The sequence below is a fragment of the Ursus maritimus genome, unplaced genomic scaffold (assembly GCF_017311325.1).
Source record: "Ursus maritimus isolate PB19 unplaced genomic scaffold, ASM1731132v1 scaffold_16, whole genome shotgun sequence".
NCBI classification, from domain to species: domain Eukaryota; kingdom Metazoa; phylum Chordata; class Mammalia; order Carnivora; family Ursidae; genus Ursus; species Ursus maritimus.
The window spans coordinates 42,783,729-42,806,580 of NW_024424008.1; the positions used below are offsets into that span (position 1 = coordinate 42,783,729).

General features: G+C 41.6%; 1 protein-coding gene across 2 annotated transcripts; it reads left to right on the forward strand.

Moving 5' to 3' along the window:
* Positions 1-54: 54 nt before the first annotated feature.
* On the forward strand, positions 55-21,602 carry LOC103660640 (prostate and testis expressed protein 2-like). 2 transcript variants are annotated; one of them, XM_008688281.2, is made up of 4 exons: positions 17,497-18,648; positions 18,784-18,807; positions 19,173-19,313; positions 19,628-21,602. In XM_008688281.2, the coding sequence occupies exons 1-4, from the start codon at positions 18,585-18,587 to the stop codon at positions 19,825-19,827; spliced, it is 429 nt and encodes a 142-aa protein (XP_008686503.1). In that variant the 5' UTR covers positions 17,497-18,584; the 3' UTR covers positions 19,828-21,602. The 2 variants fall into 2 exon arrangements, 1 of the variants encoding a protein (XP_008686503.1); XR_005835027.1 differs by lacking the exon at positions 17,497-18,648 and adding an exon at positions 55-164 and having other exon boundaries at positions 19,173-21,602.
* Positions 21,603-22,852: the final 1,250 nt, after the last annotated feature.

Consider the following 22,852-nt stretch of genomic DNA (forward strand, 5'->3'; position numbering starts at 1 on the left):
GCGTCTTCCACATCTACATTCTGATTGGTGCTCATTTTCGCTTCGCCTTCTCCCACAGGCGGGAGGAAGCCCGGGATTTGAGGCGTGGATTCGGAAATTCTCCAACCTCCCCTTGGACTGGTTCGTTACCCGGAACTGTGTTTGCGTCGCCTGCAGGCGCACGGGTAGGGAAGGAGGGGACTCTCTAACCTTCGTTAACGGCTAGTTGGCTGGGTTTTGGCAGGGGCGACCTTAGCGTTTAGTCCGCCTCAATGGACGGCGTCTCCACCCTTCCCAACTCCGGACCCCGGTGTGTGTGTGGGGGGGGGGGGGGGGGGGGGGGGGGGGGAGGCTCGCCTGGCGCCATTTCCAGCGATCCCTCTCTTCAGAAGGTTTACTTGCGGTCTGACCCACGCAGGTTCTGTTTAAAAACACAGACGCGCATTGAGACCTTTGTGTGGCTCACAAGGCTGTCCGACCCATTGCTGTGTCTCCTGTCCCTACCGACGTTACTCTGCACCTGTGCTCCAGCCGCACTGACCTCCTTCCTAGAACAGCGCTCGCGGTTTTCCTCTGGAATGCTCTGGTCTACTCCCTGCCCATATCTTAATTTTTAAGAACTTTTTTTTTTGGTTATGTACCCGCTTTGAGGATCGCTGAGGATGAGACCTAGAAAAGAAAATGCATAGAGGTCCCCACGACTCAATATTCTGATCACTGCCCTGCAACATAGCTAAACAATTTGTCCTCCACGTCTGAGCGTTCTGTATCCCACTTCACACAAACAGGCAGGTGCTGGTTGACAAATTTATATCATTTCTTAAATTCAAGATTCAGTGAGAGGGAGAGGATAATATTTCATCCTTTTTCTCCAAACACTTTTACCCCTTAGTCTCAGGGCCTTTGCACGACCTCTAAGTCACTTTGGATTTGTTGGGAGGAAGAAAAAGGAATAAACAAGATGGCAGATGGTGGGCTGTAAAGTTTTGAATGACCCTATGCGTAGATTTCCACTATCAACACTACTTTAGTGCCACACATTCTATTCTTTCCTCATAAGCAAATATTCCTTGTTCTAGTTTGGTCATCTCACACCTGTATGACTTTTTGACATCAAATCTCTGCAATCAATGTGTCTTAGAAACAAGAGCACTGTCATTTTTCTTAGCTACTGCTTTGATCATTCAACATGCTCCTTATCTTCACCGCCAATTATTTTCTTGTTATCTTTTATGACAAAGTTTGGTCTTTGAAAACCTTTAATCCATAACAATCTGAAGGATCTATCTCCTGTCACGTTTCAAGTGGTATCTTCTGTTCAACACAATCCTTGTTTTTTGGTGGATCACTTCATGCTCCAACTTTGCCTAGATCTGATTTAATAATCTTCATGATTCTCTGAAATCCATTGAACCCACGTCAAAAATCTTAACCAAGGCCATCTAAAATAAAGTATATGGAAGAAAATTCTATTCTTGAAAACCAAACTGCATCCTTAAAAACATCAAGGAAACTTCAAACACACACACAAAATTGTATATAAGGAAGCCCCATGAACTTAGTGCCTAGTTCCAATAATTAATTCATGATCAATCTTGTTGCTTCTATATCACTATCCACATAACTCCTTTTGTATTCTTTTGAAGCAAATATCAGGCATCTGAAATCTATTAATGTATTACAGTATGATTTCTTTAAAAAAGACCTTTTTAAAAGCATAACCACAATACTATTATCACACCTAAAATATCTAAGGTATTTCCTTAGTATTATCAAATAGCCAGTGTTAGATTTTCGACTTGTCTCATTTTTTTTCTTTACTTTGTTTTCTGAACCAGGATCCAATCAAGTAGATTGGTTGATCTTTTAAGTTTCTTTTAAAAAAGTTCCTCCTCCACTTTCTTGTGCAGTTTGTTGAAGGAACCATGTTGTTGGTCCTATGGAGTTTCCCATAATCTGGATTATGCTGATTAATGCAGTTTAATATGGTTTCCTTACCTTCTGGTTGTAACACAGCTCTCTTTCAGATGCTTTCCCTGCTTAGGTTTAGCTGTCTATTAACCCAGCAGCATCGTTATCTTTGCACTGAAATATTACTTTCAACTGGCTATACTGCCATGCTTAAGTTAATCCCCTTTATGATATGTTTGCTTACCTCACCCCTTTGTTGACATTTTCAAACTCCTTCAATTCTAGCCCTCTCTTTTCTGACTCATTATCTCCTGTCTCTGACATTTGCAGTTTGTCCTTCTTTTAATCTTGGAAATACAGAGAACACTGGCCTAAAGAACAGCAAAATGAAAACAGCCGTTTGGATGCTGCTGCCCCTCTTCTGCCAGCGTACTTGCCCAGCTTCTCGACTCTGTTCTCATTGCTGTTGTGCCGCCCTCATCAATATATTCAAACTGTACTCTCAGATGTTGCTAATGATCTTCTTAACGGTCGTCTCCAGTTTTGCACAGTTCCCATTCTTTTTTATTTTTTTGAGATTGATAATGTATTCAGTAAATATTTATTGAACACTGTTAACCTTAAAACTGTCAGTTATTTTGCCAGCCAAGATGTGTTTATTTGGGAATAGCAGGGGATTGCTAACTCGGGACATGCTAAGGTATAGCAAAATGATGGGCAAGTACAGAGAACAAAGGAAAGGTATGTTCTTTTATAAACAAAAGGAGGAAGTTGGGAGGGGCTGTTTTAAGCAAAATGTTTATTGGAGTACATTGGGAATTTGAAGTATTGTGGATTTTCATTGGCTGAGTTGTGACAGTCTCTCATTGGCTAGGCTGTTGCCAGGCATCTATATAGTAAAAGCCTCCTTCCTCTTTCCGGGGTAGTCAAGTATAAACTGCTTTTTGGTGGGAATGCAAGACACAACTCTTCTTATTGGGGATCTACAACTGACAGGGAGTAGTGGTGGGACATGAGACCTTCCTGTTGTGGCCTCTTAGCTCCATTTTAAATGAGGTATCCTTTATTCGGTTTCACAATACCTATGTTAGGTACTGTGCTATGTGTCTTAGTGATTTGATGATGAATAAAAAATGCCCCCCCTCCCTTATGAAGCTTCTAGTTGGACTGAAGAAAATGACATTTATCAAACAATCACAAATTATTGTAAAATTACAACTGTGTTCAGTGGTAAGGAGAAGCAAATGGTCTAATAAAAGCATCTAAAATGGGGAGATTTAACATAGTGCCACTGAACAAAGAGCTAATGGATGAGTAGAGGAAATGTGGAGGGGAGAGATCGGGTGAAAGATTTCTAGGCCTAGAAAAAAGCATTTGCAAAGGCCTTTTGGGGGTGGAAGCTTGGTACATTCAAGAAATTGAAAAAAGACAAACAAAAAGACAGGGTAGAGATAAGACTGGAGAAGTAGGCAAGGGCCAGATTATGTAGGTCATGTAGGCCAAGATAAAGAATTCGATCTTTATCCTAAGAACTATGGAAACTCACTAAAATGAAGATTGGGATGTGCTATGTGACATACTCAGGTGTGCATTTGTAATGTTATCTTGGCTGCATTGAGGAGAATGCATTTGAGGGGGACAAGATCATGTGAAATCCAAATTGGAGGCAGTTGTGGTATTCTAGGCAGTAGATGGTGGTGGCTTAGGCTAGGATGTTAATAGCCAGAGATAGCAAGAAGAGGACAGATAGATTTAGTGGATAAAACCCTAAATGACATGACCATGAATTGGCTAGGGTTGATATATGAAAGAGGTCATGGATTATTTGTAGGTTTCTAAGTTTTGCAACTGGATGCCATTTTCTGAGATAGGGAATACTGGAAGAAGACTATATTTTGAGAGAGTTAGATTTGGGGCATGGTGAATTTGAGATGCCCTTAAGACATCCAGGTAGGGGTAAAATCAGGCAGTTAGAAATCTGAGTGAAGAAGTTAAATGCAAGGTATGGTCTTATGATATTTGTGTGTGGGTGGATAGTTATTTAAATAATGGATGAGAATGAGATCTTCCAGGACAGAATATAGAATGAAAAGCAAAGGCAGCCTACTCTCTTCTTGAAACTCATCTGGTAAACTCTTTGAGACTACTACCCTGTCATGATTCTCCTCTTACCTCTCGTCTTCTGCCTCTCAACTGTTGCTCATTTCCAAAGTATTGTCCTTTTTTTCCCCCTTGCAGAGTTTAATAGTTTTTGTTTTTTTAAGATTTATTTCTTTATTTGAGAGAGAGACGGGGAGGGGGGCAGATGGAGAAGGAGAGAATCTGAAGCAGACTCCCCACTGAGTGCAGAGGCTGGTGTGGGGCTCAGTCTGACAACCATGAGATCATGACCAGAGCTGAAATCAAGAGTCGGATGCTTAACTGACTGAGCCACCCAGGTGCCCCGAGAGCTTAATAGTTTTATTGCTTCCACTACTCATTTTATGTGAGATAATTTTAAAATCTTTATTTCCAACTCTTACCTCTTTCCTGGTTTCTAAAATTTATCTTAGCTGTGTACTAAGATTTCTACATGAATATCTTTTCCTTCTCAAATATAACATAACTAAAATACTATTCATCATTTCCCTCTGGATTCACTCTTATGATATCCATATTCCTTTCAGTGGTATCATTTCCCCAGGCTTCCAACACTTAAGAAATGATCATTTTTTACTCTTTCTCATCCCCATATATCTTACAGGTATTAAGTTCTGCCATTTATTTCCTTTTAAAGCCTCATCTCTCTCACTTCCATTTCCTTTTTACAACTAATCACTAGTTCAACCCTAATTATTTCATTTTCAGATTCCTTCAGTAACACATTGAATGATATGGAAGGATATGGCATAGTAGTTAAGAGTGTAGGCTCTGAGGTCATATTATCTGGGCTCAAATTCTGACTCTTCCACTCCCTAGTTTTGTGCCTTGGGCAAGTTATATAGCCTTTCTTTGATTCGATTTTCTCACTTTTAAAATGAGATGATAATCTGACTTCCTTCATATGGTTGTTGTGAAAATTAAATGGGGAAATGCATCTTAGCATAGTGTCTACCAAGTAATAATTGGCTGCATTATAAATAGTGTATAGTGCAGTTGATTCTTGAACAACATAGATTTAGACTGTACAGGCCAACTGATAATGTAGGGTTTTTAAAAATATAAATATAGTACTGTAAATATATATTTTCTTATGATTTTCTTAGTATTTTCTTTTCTCTAGCTTACTGTATTGTAAGACTACAGCATATAATACATGTAACATTCAAAGTATGTGTTAATCAATGGTTTATGTTATCAGTAAGGCTTATGTTCAACAGTAGGCTATTACTAGTTAAGGTTTTGGGGAATCAAAAGTTAACATGCAGATTTGCGACTGTGTGGGAAGTTGGTGCCCCTAGCCCCCGTGTTGTTGAAGAGTCAATTGTATGTGGTTTACGCATATGTTCTACTCTGTAGCTTGTCTTTCACCCCCTTAATAGGGTCTTTCACCAAGCAAAAGTTTTACATTTTGATTAAGTCCATTTTGTCAACTTTCCCTTTTATGGATCATACATTTAGTCTCCAGTCTAAAAACTCTTTTCTTAGCCCTAGAGCCCAAATATATTTTTTAAAGTTTTACAGTTTTACATTTCATATTTAAATCTGTGATCCATTCTGAGTTAATTTTTGTATTAAGTGTAAGACTTAGGTTGAATTTTGTTTTTCCTATGAATGTTCATTTATTCCAGTATCATTTGTTGAAAAGGTTTCCTTCATTGAATTGCTTTGGTCCTTTTGTCAAAAATCAGTTGGGCATAATGATGTTAGTCTATTTCTGGCATCTCTGTTCTGTTTTATTGATCTGTGTGTCTGTCCCTCCACCATTATCTCACAGTTTTCATTCCTATAAATATGTGAAAAGTCTTGAAATCAGGTTCCTCCTGCCTTATTATTTTTTAAAATTGTTCTAGCTGGCTATTCTAGTTTGTTTGCCTTTTTATATAAATTTTATAATAGTCTAGTCTATAGCTATAAGAAATCTTTCTGAAATTTTGATAGGAAATGTGTTAAATCTATATATCATAATGGGAAGAATTGACATTTGTACTATTTTGAATCTTTGAATCTATGAATATGGTATGTTTTCATTTTGTTTAGATCTTCTTTGATATCTTTCATCAGTGTTTTGTTGTTTTCAGCAAATAAGCCTTGACTGTGTTTTGTTAGATTTACAACTTAGTATTTCATTTTTTTTATGCAGTGATGCATGGTATTATGTTTTAAATTTTGATATTCACATATTCATTGTTAGTGTTCAGAAATATAACAGTTTTTTATGTATTTATCCTGTATCTGCAGCCTTGCTGAATTTGCTTATTAGTTCTTATTTATTTATTTATTTAGGTAGATTCTTTGGGAATTTCTACATGAACAATCATATTCTCTGCCAATAGGGACAGTTTTATTTCTTATTTTCCAATCTGTAGTCCATTTACTTCCTTTTCTTGTGTTATTGCACTGTGTAGAACTTCCAGCATTATATTTGTTAAGAGTGGTGAAAGAAAATAAATATCCTTGCCTTGTTCCCAATCTTAAGGTGAGAGCATTTAGTTTTTCACCATTAAGCATAATGTTATCTGCAAGGTTGTGTGTGTGTGTGTGTGTGTGTGTACACTCTTTATTAAGCTGAAGAAGGTCCCCTCTAGTTTTATTTTTCTGAGAGTTTATTTTTTTTAATCATGAATGGGTTTTGAATTTTATTAAATGCTTTTTCTGAATTGATTGGTATTATATGATTTTTTCTTCCTTAACCTGTTAATATGGTAGATTATATTGATTTTTGAATGTTGAACCAGTCTTGCTTCCCAGAATAAACCCCACTTGGTCATGGTGCATAATTCTTTTTATATACTACTGGATTCTATTTGCTAATATCTGTTAGAGGGGTTTTTTTGCATTTCTGTGCATGTGAGGTAGTGGTCAATAATTTCTTTTTATTTTATTTCATTTTTTAGCTAAGTATAGTTAGCATACAATGTAACATTAGTTTTAGGTGTACAACATATGATTTGACAAGTCTGTAATGGTTTTCTTTTCTATACTGTTTTTTGTCTGGTTTTAATATCAGAGTAATACTGGCCTCATAGAATAAGATGTGAAGGACTTTCTCTTTAATTTTTTGGAACAGTTTGTGAAAGATTGGTGGTAAGGCTTGTTTAAATAGTTACAAACTATTAAAATAATTTCCTGTTGGGTGAGTTGAAGTAGTCTGTAATTTTTGAGAAATTGGTCCTTTTTGTCTAAGTTGTCAAATTTATTTGTATAGAGTAGTTCATAGTATTACCTTATTATCTTTTTTATGTCAGCAAGGTCTGCAGTGATATCTCATGCTTCATTCCTGATACTGGAAATATATTTCTTCTCTATTTTATCAGTCTTACTAGAGGTTTCTAAAATTTGTAGACCTTAATCAGCTTTTTTTTCCCCCCAGTTGTTTTTCTGTTTTCATTTTCATTGATTTTTTTCTCTTATTATTTCCTTCCTTCTGCTTAGGGTTTAATTTGCCCTTGTTTTCCTAGGTCCTTGAGATGGGAGCTTAGAATATTAATATATAACTTTCCCTCTTTTCAGATGTATGTGTTTAGTGTTTTAAAGGGATCTATAAAAGGAGCACTGCATTAGCTCCTTTCTACAGATTTTGACATATTTTAATTTTCGTTCAATTCAATGCATTTAAAAATTTTTCCCTTGAAACGTCCTCTTTGATCTACGGATTATTTACTTATTTATTTGATCTATGGATTATTAAGAATTGTTTAGTTTTTGAGTGTAGATTTTCTCAATATCTTTTTGTTACAAGTTTCTGGTTTGATTCCATTGTCATTGGAGGATGCACTTTGAGCTCAAGTTTTTTAAATTTGTTTAGATTTGTTTGTGGCCCAGATGTGGCATACCTTGGTATATGTTCTCTGTGCACCTGCGTTCTTATTGGTTGAAGGGTTCTGTAAATGTCAGTTGGATCCTTTCGGTTGATTGTGGTGTTGCTAAATTTTTTGCCTAGTTGTTTTATCCGTTTTTGAGAGAAAGATGTTGAAATCTTTAGCTACAATTGTGGCTTTGTCTATTCCTTCAATTCTGTTAGTTTTTTGTTTGATGTATGCTCTGTATAGTTTGATGTAGAGCTCTATAAGCTCTTAGCCAGCCGCCTTGGTCCTCCCAGACTGTCAGTTTTGTCTCTTCGACTCAGGCACACTTCTACAGCCTGTGAACTCTTCAGGTATAAGCTGGGGCAGTCATAGAGCTCACCTCATTTATTTTCCATGCCTCAGGAATCGGTGACCTACATTGCCTCATATCCAATGCCTTGGGACCCATGTATTGTCATCTATTCATTTTTTAATTTGCTTTAGGCAGGAGGGTAAATCTGGCCCCTGTTAAACCACTTTGACCAAAATCAGAAGAACTGTGTAAATATAATTTAATAGAACTAAAAGTCAGCAGGTGGGTCAGATAACGTCCAGTTTGTGCTGGGCAGCTCAGGTCTCATGGTAACTTGGTGTCCCATGGTCAAGTGTTTAGTTTCTACTGAGGCCTAGTAGCAGGCCAAGAGCTAGTCTAAACAGGAGAGCAGTTATCTGCAGAGGATGGCCAGGCCTTGCTCCAAAATTCTAAGGGCCTGTGCTGCAGTTGAGCTATACGTGCCTGCCAGGGGCTCCAAACAGCATCCCTGTCTGCCACTGCCACCTTCTATGCCATTGGATGTGCTGATTGGATGGCCGTGGGGCAGAGCAGCTTGTACGGCAGCCTGGAACTGTTGCAGGGCCTTCTCTTTTCTGGGCCTCGCTCATATCTGGCAGCTTTTTGGTTACTCAGCAAATGGGCAAGATTAGTACACCCAAATGAGGAATATGTTGCCTCCCAAATCCAAGACACGCACAAGCCAATATACCTCGTTTTGTGTTGTAGGAGGGGCCTGATAAAACAGTGAACTTATCCTTCACCTTGGAAGGGATATCTCAACATGTCTCATGTCACTGAACCCCTAGAAATTTCACTGAGGTAGAAGGCTCCTGAATTTTTGTTGGACTTATTCCTTCTGACATGCAAATGTTTTACCAATATGTCTGGAATACTTGCTTCTGCTTGCTCTCTAGGACCATTTAGCATTATGTTGTCACTGTAATAGGACCAGTGTGATATCTCTTGGAGGGGAAAGGCAATAAAGATCCCCTAGAAACTAAATTGACACAGGGCTGGAGAGTTGTTTTACCAAAGAGGTAGGACAGTAAAGATGTATTTCTGGCCTTGCCAGTTGAAATCAAACTGCTTCTGGTGGGTGTGTAGACAGGTATGGAGAAAAAAATGTTTGCCAGATCAATAGCTACACCCCAGGTACCAGGGGATGTGTTAATTTCCTCAGGCAATCAAACCACATCTGGTACAGCAGCTGCAGTTGGAGTCACCACCTGATTAAAATTATAATAAACCACAGCCATTATCCAAGTCCATCTGTCATCTGCACAGGCCAATTAGGAGAGTTGAATGGGGACATGGTGGGAATCACTGCCTCTGCATCCTTCGCGTCCTCGATATTGGCACTAATCTCTGCAGTCCTCCTGAGAATTACTTTTGGTTTACCATTTTCCTAGGTAGAGCCATTTTTAATGGCTTCTGTTTGACCTTTCCTGCCATAATAGCTTTCACTCCATATTCAGGGAACGAATGAAGGGCTTCTGCCAGCTAAGTATGTCTATTCCAAGTATGCATTTTGAAATTTTAAAAGTAAACACTTCTGCCAGCTAAGTATGTCTATTCCAAGTATGCATTTTGAAGTTGTAAAAGTAAACACAGGAAGGTTCAGGGACCCACTGGACCCACTATGAGATGTAGCTGAGCTAAAACTCAATTGATCACTTTCCTAAGCCCCTACTCTGACTGGTGGGCCACAGTCATGTTTTGGGTCTCTTGGAATTTGTGTCAACTCAGGGCCAGTTTCTAATAATCCCTGAAAGGTTTGAATATTTCCTTTTCCCCAGTGCACAGTTCCCCTGGTAAATGGCCATAGGTCCCTTTGGGCAAGGCTGGGAGGAATATTAACCAAAATAAGAGAAAGACAGGTACCATAGGATTTCACTCATATATGGAATTTAAGAAACAAAACAAACTTGCAAAGGAAAAGAAGAGAAACAAACCATGGAACAGACTCTTAACTAGAAAAACAACTGATGGTTAGCAGAGGGGAGCTGAGTGGGGGATGGGTAAAATAGGTGATGGGGATTATAGAGTACACTTACCATGATGAAAAAATGCAATACAATGCAGTACAAAATAAAATATAAAAAATTAAATTAAGAAAGAAAGCTAAGCTTAAGCCTAGGATGTCAGTTCTAAACCTTACATATTTTCAGATTAACAGTGAGAGATTATCAGAGCTCTTCAGAAATCTAAATTTCCATAATGATAGTTACCGAGAAAACCATTAGCCATCACTCTCCTCAGTGCTGTGCGCGTTGCCCTCTCCCCTCTGCCTAGGTAACACCATTTCTCAAACTTCTGTAACTACACAGAGAATTTTTTTCTCTCTCAGATAAGTGGTCAGAAATGGAACGTGTTGATACCTGCTCCTATTTGTAAGACCAGATACTCATCCCAGGGCTGTTAAGGGGTTGTCATCAGATGCTTTGGAACATAGGCCATGTCTAATCCAGATCTCAGAGGCTTCCTCTCACTCTTGGCTGCCCCTTGACCCCAGGGCTGACCACTTCAGTGCCTTGATCCAGGAGCGATTCGAACATCTCCCTGGGCTTTGCATCTGTGCTCCTTGTCAACAGGCTTTAGAAGGCTTTACCTGGCTGCCGAAGGGGAGGCTTTAGAAGGCTTCTCTTGCACGTTTATTTGAGAGCAAAGGGGATTTGTATTATCACCTTCACTTCTCTGCCTGTTAAATGCGGTTGCTGATGGTCCATGTTCGCATCAGCGCCATTGGAACTCTTACCCAACTAGATCTTAGCCATGTCCTAGAATTCCTTGGCTGTATAGCTGACTCTTGAACAACACGAGTTTGAACTGCACCTACATGCAGACTCTTTTCAATAAGCATACCTATCGTACCGTAAATGGATTTTGTCTTCCTTATGTTTTTCTTAATAACATTTCCTTTTCTCTACCTTTACTGTAAGAATACAGTAAATAGTGCATATGATGCACAAAATGTATTAAGCAACTATTTATATTATCAGTAAGGCTTTCAGTCAGTGGTAGGCTATTAGTAGTTAAGTTTGGGGTAGTCCACGTTATATGCATATTTCCCACTGTTAGTGGGTTGGTGCCACTAACCTCCACGGTGTTCAAGGGCCAGCTGTGCTAATCATAATCATAACATCTAATGAACATATTCTTGTAGTAGACACTATTCTAAACCATTTACAGGAATCATCACATTTCATTGTCACAAAATCCCCATGAGGTTAGTATAGTTATTTTTTAATTAACTCAATTACAAGTATGAATTTATACTATAGTTAGTGTAATTATTTTCCTTTTTTTTTAAGGTTTATTTTATTTATCTGAGAGAGAGGAAGAGAGAGAGGGAACAGGAGCAGGGTAGGAGGGCGGAGGGAGAGGGAGAGGGAGAAGCGGTCTCCCTGCTTAGCAGATCCTATCTTTTTCAAGCAAGAGTCTCTGGTGATTGATTGCCAGCCCATGGCTGCAAAAAAGACCTGGCTGAAATCCTGAAACTGCTATTTTTTGAACCACATTTTAAGAGTGGATATTCTTAATATTCTCTTTGAAAGAAGGGAGACAGCAAGATGAATCATTATTCTCACCTCACAAATCAGAAACGTAGAGATGGGGGCTGCTCTTGCACTTATATAAACGTTTGTAACTCAGTGATTATCAGACCATCCAAACTTTCTTATGCAATCAAAAGCTTCCAGAGGAGCTGCTTTAAATTTATAGAACTTGGCTGTCCAGAGACTAAACAGTTTTGATTCTTAAATGGTCTCTGTGCCCTAGGGCAGAACGTGTTGTTTGTAATAATAGGAACAATTTGTGGCCCAGAAGTCCTCCCCTTCGGCAGCCAGGTAAGCATAGGAGAAGAAACTATCGTTAATATGACCCCTGCTGCACCCCAGTTTCAGTGGGAAGAGGCATATTATTAGTTAGAAAAGTCCCTGTCAAGAAAGAAAGGTCAGGCAGTACAGGCAGGGATACAAAACAGAGGTTGCTGTAGTGTCACCCAGTGAGACCCCGGAAGGTGAGCAGCGCACAGCGTGCCATTATATATGCCAGAAGCACAGCATTTAAGACTTGTGCCCCTCTGTGACCAGTCTTTCTCTGACTTGGATGCTCTCATGCAGCCACTCATTGTGGGAGGAGTTGAAGAGCTGAATTTTGTCTCTCCCAAAATAGGGAGATTTGAAAGACCCAGGGTCAGGCCTTTGGGAAAGCAAAAAGGAAGTTGGTGGAATTGACTCAGCATTCAAAATGCTGGAAGCTGTGCCTGACTCTGGGCTTGCTCTGGGAATAGAGTCCTTTCTAATAATCCTGAACTAGCCTTTTTATGCCTTCTAGAAGAAAGTATGCGTGCCTAAGAGTTTGGCATCGAGAAAGGCACTTGGAAATTCCCAGAAAATCACAAAAGGAGGGGGAGATCCTGGAGACGGGGGAAGAGATACAAGGAGAACATGCCCAGAACAATTCAATTGAAATCTTTTTAGGGATTTACACAATCCTTTGGATATTTCTTCAGTTTTTGGTCATGCTTCCTTGTAGAACTCTAGATCTCACCTTGTTAGGATAAATCAGAACTCTGTTGATTTCCTGGCTGCTCACTCATCTGAGAGAAGCCAGTCTGTTCTGCACCTGAGTCCCTGACTTCAAAGGCCATTCTAGAAGAAACTGTTCTTGACCTTATGGCTTACTCCCAGATGAGACAAATACAGGCCTCAGAGATAGTTTGACTTTAGCAGGCCACTCCTACACTAGCCCCGCCGCCAGGTTTGTCTTCCTGCCATGGCAGGGCCCCAGCTGCAGCCCCTGGGCTATGGCCCTCTTTGGACAGCTGACCTCTGAGGGTAGTCTGCTGGCTGAGTCATCCGCCACCTACTCAGGCTTCGGGGGTGTGTGTGGCTCCCGAGATTCTCACATACCGAAATCTTCCATTATCTTACCTCAGTTATGTTCTTGTGCTTTGGCATTACAGGAACATGTAAGACAGAACATTCTGTTCACTTTTGCTTGGGGAAATAGAAATAATGAATTTCATTCAGTTACGTTGCACAGTGGTGGGTCCACCTTTCCCCAGTATAACTCTATAACAAATTTGTGTGAACCTGGGTCAATGTTCTCTATAAGCTGTGCATCACACCTGGGTTTTCATTGGTAGATGAGAACAGACGGAAGTGACAGCTAGGGGACTTCACTCCCCTCTTCTCCAGCCTGACTTGTCAATGTCCCAGCAGCCTGTAGAGGGAAGCCCTGAATGAGCGATGAGTGTTAAGGAGGGCACTTGCGTTGAGCACTAGGTGTTATATATAAGTGATGGATCACTAAATTCTACTCCTGAAACCAATTTTACACCATATGTTAACTAACTAGAATTTGAATACAAATTCAGAAAAGAAAAAAAGGACGTGCATATGAGCATATACTCTGACTCAGTCCTGGAAATTGGTCGAGAACTGCTGTTTGGGGGTGGCTGACAGGAGCCTCCCATCCTGTACTCATCACTCCAAAATGTGATGGGCAATGACCAGGGCGAGGGGCTGGAAGGCAGTAGGCTGGGGCACTGGAACAGGGCTTCAGGGAAGGGCCTCAGGGCAAAGCCCTCTCTGCCTTGGAGACTGAGAGCCTGCTGACTTCATCTAAGAAATGCCTCGGGAAAGGGGGTCACGCAGAAAGCTTTCGGAGGAGTCCTTTTTTTTTTTAAATAATGATTTTTTTATTATGTTAGTCACCATACAGTACATCCTTAGTTTTTGATGTAGTGTTCCATGATTCATTATTTGCATATAACACCCAGTGCACCATGCAATATGTGCCCTCCTTAATACCCATCACCAGCCTATCCCAATCCCCCCCCACCCCGCCCGAAGCCCTCAGTTTGTTTCCCAGAGTCCATAGTCTCTCGTGGTTCATTCCCCCTTCTGTTTACTCCCCTTCGTTCTTCCCTTCCTTCTCCTACCGATCTTCCTGCTATTTCTTATGTTCCATAAATGAGTGAAACCATATGATAATTGCCTTTCTCTGCTTGACTTATATCACTTAGCATAATCTCCTCCAGTCCCATCCATGTTGCTGCAAATGTGGGTAATCGTTCTTTCTGATGGCTGAGTAATACTCCATTGTATATATGGACCACATCTTCTTTATCCATTTGTCTGTTGAAGGGCATCTCGGCTCCTTCCACAATTTAGCTATTGTGGACAATGCTGCTATGAACACTAGGGTGCATATTCTCCTCACTACGTCTGTATCTTTGGGGTAAATACCCAGTAGTGCAATTGCTGGATCATAGGGTAGCTCTATTTTTAACTTTTTAAGGGACCTCCACACTGTTTTCCAAAGTGGCTGAACCAACTTGCATTCCCACCAACAGTGTAAGAAGGATCCCCTTTCTTTAGGAGGAGTCCCAGTGAAGAAGTCCACTGTTACTCCTGGCCTCCCCACAGTCGATCCCCTGTCAACTATGTTAGGTGATTTAAGGTCTTAAGCAGCACCTGTGGTAGGAGCTGAACTAACGAGAAGGGGTGACCCGGAATCCATTTCTGACCCCAAATTCCTATTCCTTACTTCTGTCATTGGTCAGACACGATCCCTGAACTGACAGCTGAGAGGACGCAGATCAGGATCTCCCTTTGCTTTGACGCTCTGGTGAAATTTCAGTTCCGTCCTGTCTCTTAGGCATAAAAGAAAGACATGGGGCTCTGTGGCTTCTATGCCCAACTCACTGACTCATTTGAGAAAATGGTACCTTCCAGGCTGCCCACAGCTAGAAAGTCTGGAGGACAGTTAAAGGAGGGAAGTGGGGCTAGGTCAGGAGGCTGATTTGGGTTGAGTATGGGGGAGGGGGCAAGGGTTTCTGGGGTGAGACCCAGGCCTGCAGGGCAGTGTGGTGGGGTGGGTCCAGCCGCTCGGGGGAGCGTGGGTCTGAGGCAGGCCTAGGTGGACTGCAGGCCAGGAGAGCTAGTCAGCCAGACCCTATGTCCCCTGCGGGCCTGGGAGTGAGGCAGGTTTGCCATCATGTGCAGAAAAAACGGTCACGGAGAAGAAATGGGACTGGACATCCATGACACACTTCCTTCTTCCTGCCTGTGTGGGAGCTCGGAGGGAGCCCTGTAATACAGCAAGTCTCCGTCTTCTCACGGCCTCACCTGGAACCAGATGATCCCACTCTCGGGTGGGCTCCTTGCAGAGCAGGGCCAGGGGAAGTGCTTGTTGGAGGTTGGCAGAACTGATGGAAGAGGGTATTGCTGAATGCAGAGACTATCTATGGGTTCGGGGTGGTGGGGTCAGAGGTGGGTTCTGTTTTTATTTTCTTTTCCCTGCATTCCCTGCCCTTTCACTGTCCTCCTGCAGGGGCAAGGTGAGCCCAAGCTTGGGCTGGCTACAAAGGAGCCGAATGTGGCCTCAAGTCCATTACCTTCTCCTCCGTGTACAGACATAGGGCTTGGGTACAGGGAGAACCCCTGGGCAGGGCAGGAGCAGGACAGCATGTCCTCCAATCTCCCATGGAGGAAGGGGAAGCAGGGTGGAAAGGCTTTGAATGGGGGCCAGAGGAGGGGAGAAGGTGCAGACTCTCAGCCCCACGAGGGGGGAGGGCTGGGAACCTGTTTCCAAGGCCTCAGATAGAGACGGGGGAGGAAAGAATGGCTACAGAGCACATCCTCTCTATCTGTGGGAAGGAGAGGTGGCCACAGGTGTCCAAGGTCTGTCTGGGGCCCACACTAAGATCTTCAGATGAGAGGTGTTGAAGGGCTAAGCAGCTGGCCAAAGCTTCTGGCTGAGTCTGGAAGGCAGAGTCGGGTGTTAACCTTTGTAAAGGGATTTACCAGGGGACCAGCTCCAGAACCTCCCACCATGTCTGGGCCTCACCTACTAGGAGGGGAAGACAGGTCCGGTGATAAAGGCGCACTTTCCACAATAACAAATCACAACTTCATATATACCGTGTGAACGATGATGGTTGTTACGAACGTGGACTTGTGGTATATGCACAGAAGTATTCTTGTATGGAGGCACGGCACACGTTCGCAGTTGTTCTCAGATTTGGAAGCACAAAGGGAGTTTTATGTACTTCGTAGGAGTTTGGTGTGTTTGCACAGTTTCTGTTACATCGACTCCCAGTAGAATGTTGTTCAAAGATGCCCGGATGAACACAGGAGAGAGACACGTTGCACGAAGTTTGGAATTCGCTGCAGATTTTCATCCCTGGTTGCCCAGATCAAGTGCAAGAGCATCTTCCCAGCCAGAACATGGGGTGCTTCGCTTCCAAGCATAAGCTTGGTTCTCCCGACTCAGACCCTCAGGACTTCTGTCCATGGATTGGTGCCTGTGTCTGACACGTTCCAAATGCAAGACTCACGAATGTGGTCCCTGTGGGAATTACTTCCCAGACCGTGGCTCATAAGTCTTATAGATCCCAGCCAGGCTTGTGGGACACCCTAGTTTTAGTGGGACTTAGTTTGTGAATGTTGTCTCTGCCAGGCAGAGAGAGATTCTTTTTTTATTTATTTATTTTTAATGGAGACAGACTTTTTCTTACCTGTTCTCCCTTCCTCTCTCCCCACAGTCATCTCCAGCCCTGAAACCCTTCTCCAGATTGTAAAGAGAAGGAAAGAGCATGGGAGAGAGGAAAGATAATGGCCCACCTGATCAAACAGATATGCACCTTATTCCCTGGGGGAAAACAGTTCCTTTCCAAGTGCCCTTGGACTTCAACTGGAAGATGAGGTCAATTCTTTTTAACCTATGTGGTTGTTCAGAGAATTCAAAGGAATCAAGTGCTCTATATGCCCAAAGAACCTTTGACACCAAGTAGGGTCTTCCAGGCCATGATTCATATGTGAATTTCTTTTCTTCCTTTTCTTTCTTTTTTCTTTTTTCTTTTTAAAGATTTTGTTTATTTATGAGACAGAGAGGGAGAGGGAAAGCATGTGTTGGGGTGAAGGCCAGAGGGAAAGGGATAAGCAGACTCCCCCGGCAAGCAGGGAACCTGACCCAGGGCTTGATCCCAGGTCTCGGAGACAGTGACCCAAGCCGAACACAGATGCCTGACCGACTGAGCCACCCATGCGCCCCTCCATATGTGAATTTCTTAAGTCCCAACAATTACATCTGATGTACCTCTGGCAGTCCTTGTTTCCACCTGTGAGGTCCCAGAGGCACAGAGAAGTGAATAACTTGTTTCAGATCACATAGCAGGGAGGTAGCACCCTGAACCTTCCATCCCAGATGTGCAGGGAAAGGATCACATTGGGGTAGCCTGTTTCTGGCTCTGGGAATGAGCCCACTCAAGATCAATGGGCCCCACAGTCACTCCGCATTCATGTCTTCATCAGCTGGTTTTGATTATCTGATAGGTGCAAGGCATCTTTCTAGGTGCTGAGGAGAAAGCAGTGAACACAATCCAGGAAAGTCCTGCATTCATGGCACATTCGTCCTTGAGAGGGGAAAGAGACAAGACACATAAGTAAGGAAAAGCCTGCGAGTGACAAACTGGGTTAAGCATGTGCGAGAAAACTGGAAAGGGACGTGGCCAGCGTGGTCAGAGAGTTTTGCACACACATGCAGATATTTCCTGTTTACCCATGAGCACATCGGCAGGCCCCACTAATCGAATGACACTTAGTAGATGAAAGAGGAAGGTACAACTGCGTGGCGCTGTCTGGAGGGAGTGAGGCAAAGGCAGAGAACTGATGGGAAAACTCATTTCCAGGCCTCCCTGCTCCTTCCCCCCGATCACACCCCATTTCTAGTGACTAATCCAAATATGGCTTCCTCTCGCCCCATCACCCCCAGTGTAAGTCTCTCCCACTATAATCATTTCTGGTCTTTGTCTCCCTTGGACAAATTAATGAATAAAGCTCAAGGGAAACAGATCATCTAAACCTCTTACCCCCCTGTCTTGAACTGTCCCATCCATCTCTCGGAGGGCTGCTACACTGGCCCGTCGGACCACATCTGGAGCGTCAGGCTCTGGTCCTGATGACCCACTTTGGGAGGGGTGTAGTACGCTGGAGGTCATGCTGAGGCCAGTGTCCAGGATGGTCATACCTGAAAGGGACTGAGCAACTCCCTCACAGATGCTCAGTGACCCCAGGTTTGTCGTATGTGAAAGGCTGTCGTGTGGATGTGGGGTTAGACAGGCTCTTTGTAGGCCAACTTCCAGAACTACAAGTGAAGTGAAGAGGGACTAGCAAGAGAGATTCTCTACCAGCATTAGCTAGTACCTTATACTAGACCTAATAAAATGAAGTGGGGTGTCTGGATGAGTTCTGAGTATCTGGAGGAATACAAATGCACACAGGGTGTACCCTCTCCTGGGAACATTGTAGAGAGGATCCAGGCGGCTTCATCTGAAATTTATGGTTCTGTGATCTAGTGGGATGCCCGAGGGCAGGTGATGGGAATAAATAAAGCTGGAGCCTCCCTCTGGGACTGTCTCAGGAATGGGCGCGAGGATGTTCCAGTTGCTTCTGCTGGGCATATTCACAATGCTCTTCATGGATGAAGGTAAAGCCTGGTGAGGGAGGCGGTGATGGGTGGTGAGAGGCTATGTGGGGAGGAAAGGGAGGTGGCTTCTAACCTTGACTTTTTGGGCTGCTGTAAAATGGCTTAAGGAGATTTTTTTTCTTTTTCTCTTTTCAGGAGACAGAGTCCTGACATCGAAATGTATGTTGTAGTTGGTTTGCAATTTTTGCATAAATAATGCCACAATGAGAGGGGACATTTCTGATTTTTTCAAACATTGTCTCTCTACCCTCCCTGACTATATTCTACTCTCCTCACTCACTGCTCTTGCGGTTTTTTTCTGCCTCCAGCCTTGGGTGAATGGGGGAGGAGGCTTGAATCCTTGTGGTCATAGCTGTCACCCACTCAAGGGAGTAAGGACCCCTGGCAGAAGTTGGGAAGGGTATCAACTTCCATCTTGTGAGGTCTACACCTCTACAGTGTAAATGTTGATATTGGGGTAGGCTTCTGAAGCAGACTTAACTTTCCCTAGAGCTCTGCTTTCAATCTTTCCTCTCTTTATTTAGTGGTTCGGTTTTGCTATCAGTGTGCCCACTTTAATGGATATAAATGCCTCACTGGCTTGAAAAAGTGCTGGAAGTTCAATCTAACAGTTCACAACAGGAGTTGTTCCATAGATCACTACTACTATAGTGATCGAGTAACAGGTAAGTGTGGGTTATAGAGAGACACAAAACATTACCAATGGTGCCCACCAACCCTGGAGTTAAGGTGTGGAGGGAAACTGGGACCATGGGAAAGTCTGGGGAAAGTGAAATTCTCCATAAACTACCTGGGGTGGAGCCTGTGTGGGAGGCAGATGTCTTTTGTCTGGTCCTACATAGACCTAGATGAGATTTAGGCACAGCTTTGGGGCTCATTCCCATCCACAGAAACCCAATGAGGTTCTGGAGAGATGTTATTGCTAGGAAGATGGTATGATTAAGCAAGGAGATCACATTTGCTTTTTTTCTCTCTTTAGGGAGATCTCTGTATCGTTACACAGAACTGTCTTGTAAACCTTGTGAAGAGGGAATGCAACAAGTATACCATGACTTACTGAAAGAAACATTGTGCTGCAGTCATGCTGACATGTGTAATAATGGCCACATAAATTTAGATACTACAATTATATTTGGAAGAGGGATCGATAACATGACTGATGTGATAATAGAAGGCTAAACATGTGCTTAAGATTTTGAACCATATAGGAACACACATCTTATTAAATCATACTTTCCCCTCCCCCTAAAATAGACAGAGTATAGGGGCACCTGACTGGCTCAGTCTGAAGAGCATGGGACTCTTGATCTCACGATTGTGATTCAAGCCCCATGTTGGATGTAGAGATTTCTTAAATAAATAAACTTAAAAAGAAAAGAAAAAGAGATAGTATAAAAGGAAATAGACCATAAAGTAGAAGAGATACACACAAATGCACACACACCATAAAACAATATAACAGCATTGACTAAACATATCAGCCAAAGATTTTAGTTTAGTATAACAGTGCAATATCCAACTCTGTGATGATTTAGAAATATGACCAAGTCAAAACAATTCAAAATGTGTAAATATAAATGAATGGGAAAAATATGTATTAAAAACCCATATGGATTTTGAGCCTATTTATGGGCTCAGAATCATCGAAAGAGATAATATACTTTATGTTATCAAAGCCACTAATCTACAATAAAGATGTAAATTATTAAAACAGGCAGCCAATACCACAGCAACAACTTTTCTTAACAGCTCTCCTATAGAAATTATAAGAGATGATGAGAAAAAGAAATGCATGCTAATCACCAGATCATGTGGATAAATAATTAGCAAGGGGATTAAAGACATATACAACATGATTATTAAGGTTTATTCTCGTAAACCTATATCTAATTCTGAACCCAGATAATAGAGAACACAGCTTTTCAAATGCACATGGAGCATTCACAAAGATTAGTCACATATTAGCCCTGTGGAGGATTGAGTTGATTTACATCTGAAATGTAAAAGGTCCATATTTTTCTCAGTCCATGTTTGGAATTTTGACCAGGATAAAAACCTTTAAAGTGTGAAACTCTCCTGGTGCCTCCCAGCATCATTTTATTTACCGATATAAATAAACTATTTTCCAGCCTGGCTTGATCACATGGTCGGAGACATTATAATCCCACCCCTCCCCACCAACCACATGCACTGTCATTAAGAACTTCTGTTTAAAATAGTCCTGAAGCTGAGATTCCTCACACAGATTTTGATTGTGCAGTGCAGTGACAGAGAGCAGTCTGTATGTAAATGAGGACTCTGGGAGCTTGTGCATGGAATGTCTCTTGGATTTCCCCCAATTTTTGTCTGCACTCTCCTTTTGCTGCACTGTATTCTTTGTCTTTAAATAAAAGCTCTATTCAATATGCACTATAAGTATGTTCCTAGAGAATAAGTGTGTTCTGTGAAGTCTGATGAGGTGTTCCAGATATCTAAATTTGGGAAATCTTTGCAAACCCTCAAAGAAACACTTGATAAATTCTGAGAAATAGAAATAATATAAGCAATATTCACTTACCACATGCAATAAAGTAGAAGTTAAAAACAAGACCAAAAAATGCCATCACCTGGAAATATAGAAAGGTGTTATCAAGGAGCTCTTAATAGGAAAATCTAGGACCAAAAAAAAGCAGAATTTCTTAGCAGAAAACATTACATATCAAAAGTTATGGAATACAGCTATAGCATTTATCAGAGGAAAATTCATAGCATTAAATACACATAAAATTTAAAAAGTGGTAAACACTCAACTCAAAATAGCAGACCAAGAACAAAGTAAGCAGAAAAAAGGAAAGAACTAGCAATAAGTAAAAGCAGATATCTCAGAAGTAGTGTATTCACTCCATATGGCCATCATTCATTCTGTGGCTGTGTACCATAGACTTAGTGGCTTAAACACATTATCTCACAGTTTCTATAGGTCAGAAGTCCAGACAGAGCTTAGCTGGGTCCTCATCTCAGAATCTCACAAGACTGCAATCAAGGGGTAGACCAAGCCATGTTCTCATTTGAAAACAATTTAGGAAGAATTCACTTCTAAACTCTTTTGGCCTGTTGGTAGAATTAATCTCTGTAGTAGTATAACTGAGGTTCTTCTTTTCTTTCCAGCTCTTGGCTGGGGCCTCCTTCAGCTCCAAAAGGCCATTCATTCATAGTTCTCTACCACGTAGCTATCCCCATAGTCAATTTACAACATCACTGCTTCTTCAAGGCCAGTGGGAGAGTGTCTCTCCTGTTTGCTAAGATCCAGACTTACATAATGTAACATAATAATATGAATGATATTCTTTCACCTTTGCTACATTCTATTGGTTAGAAGCAAGTCACAAGTTCTGCCCATACTCAAGGGAGGGGATTATTCAAGGGGTGAATCATTGGGTATATCCCATACCTTAGGATGTGTCTGCTACATATAGAAAACAGGAAATAAATACAACAAATGAATTAAAATGTTTAAATAAGCAAATCACAAGTTAACCTGTTATTTAAAAAAGGAGACTGCACAAATACAAAATATTAGATATTGCAAAGGAGTAATAAACATCCAAACTGAGGAAATTTTTTAAAATATTTAAATTTCAAAATTAATTTGTATAATCCTATGCAAATGAATATAAACATCTAGTTGAAATAAGTAATTTTCTAGGAAAATAGAATTTTTACCCAAACTGACCCAAGCAGAATGAGAAAGGCTACCCAAACTCATTTCTATTTTTAAAAAATAGAGAAAATTGGGGTGCCTGGGTGATGCTGTCAATTAAGCGACTGACTCTTGGTTTCGACTCAGGTCATGATCTCAGAGTCCTGAGATTAGGCCCTGCTGCAGGCTCCGTGCTCAGGGCAGAATCTTCTTGAGATTCTCTCTCCCTCTGCCCCGTCCCCCGCCAATGCGCTTGATCTCCATATCTTTCTCTTTCTAAAATAAATACATAAATCTTTAAAAAATAAAAAACAGAGAAAATTATAAAAGAGCTCCTGTCACTTCCCAAAAAAGCACTACATCTACATGGTTCACAGAAGAATTCCAAAAAAAACTTTTTTTTTTTTTTTTAGGGGGGGTAGGAGAGAGTGAGAATCTTAAGCAGGCTCCATGCCCGGCATGGAGGCTGCTGTGGGGCTCTATCCCACAATCCTGAGATCATGACCTGAGCCAAAATAAAGAGTA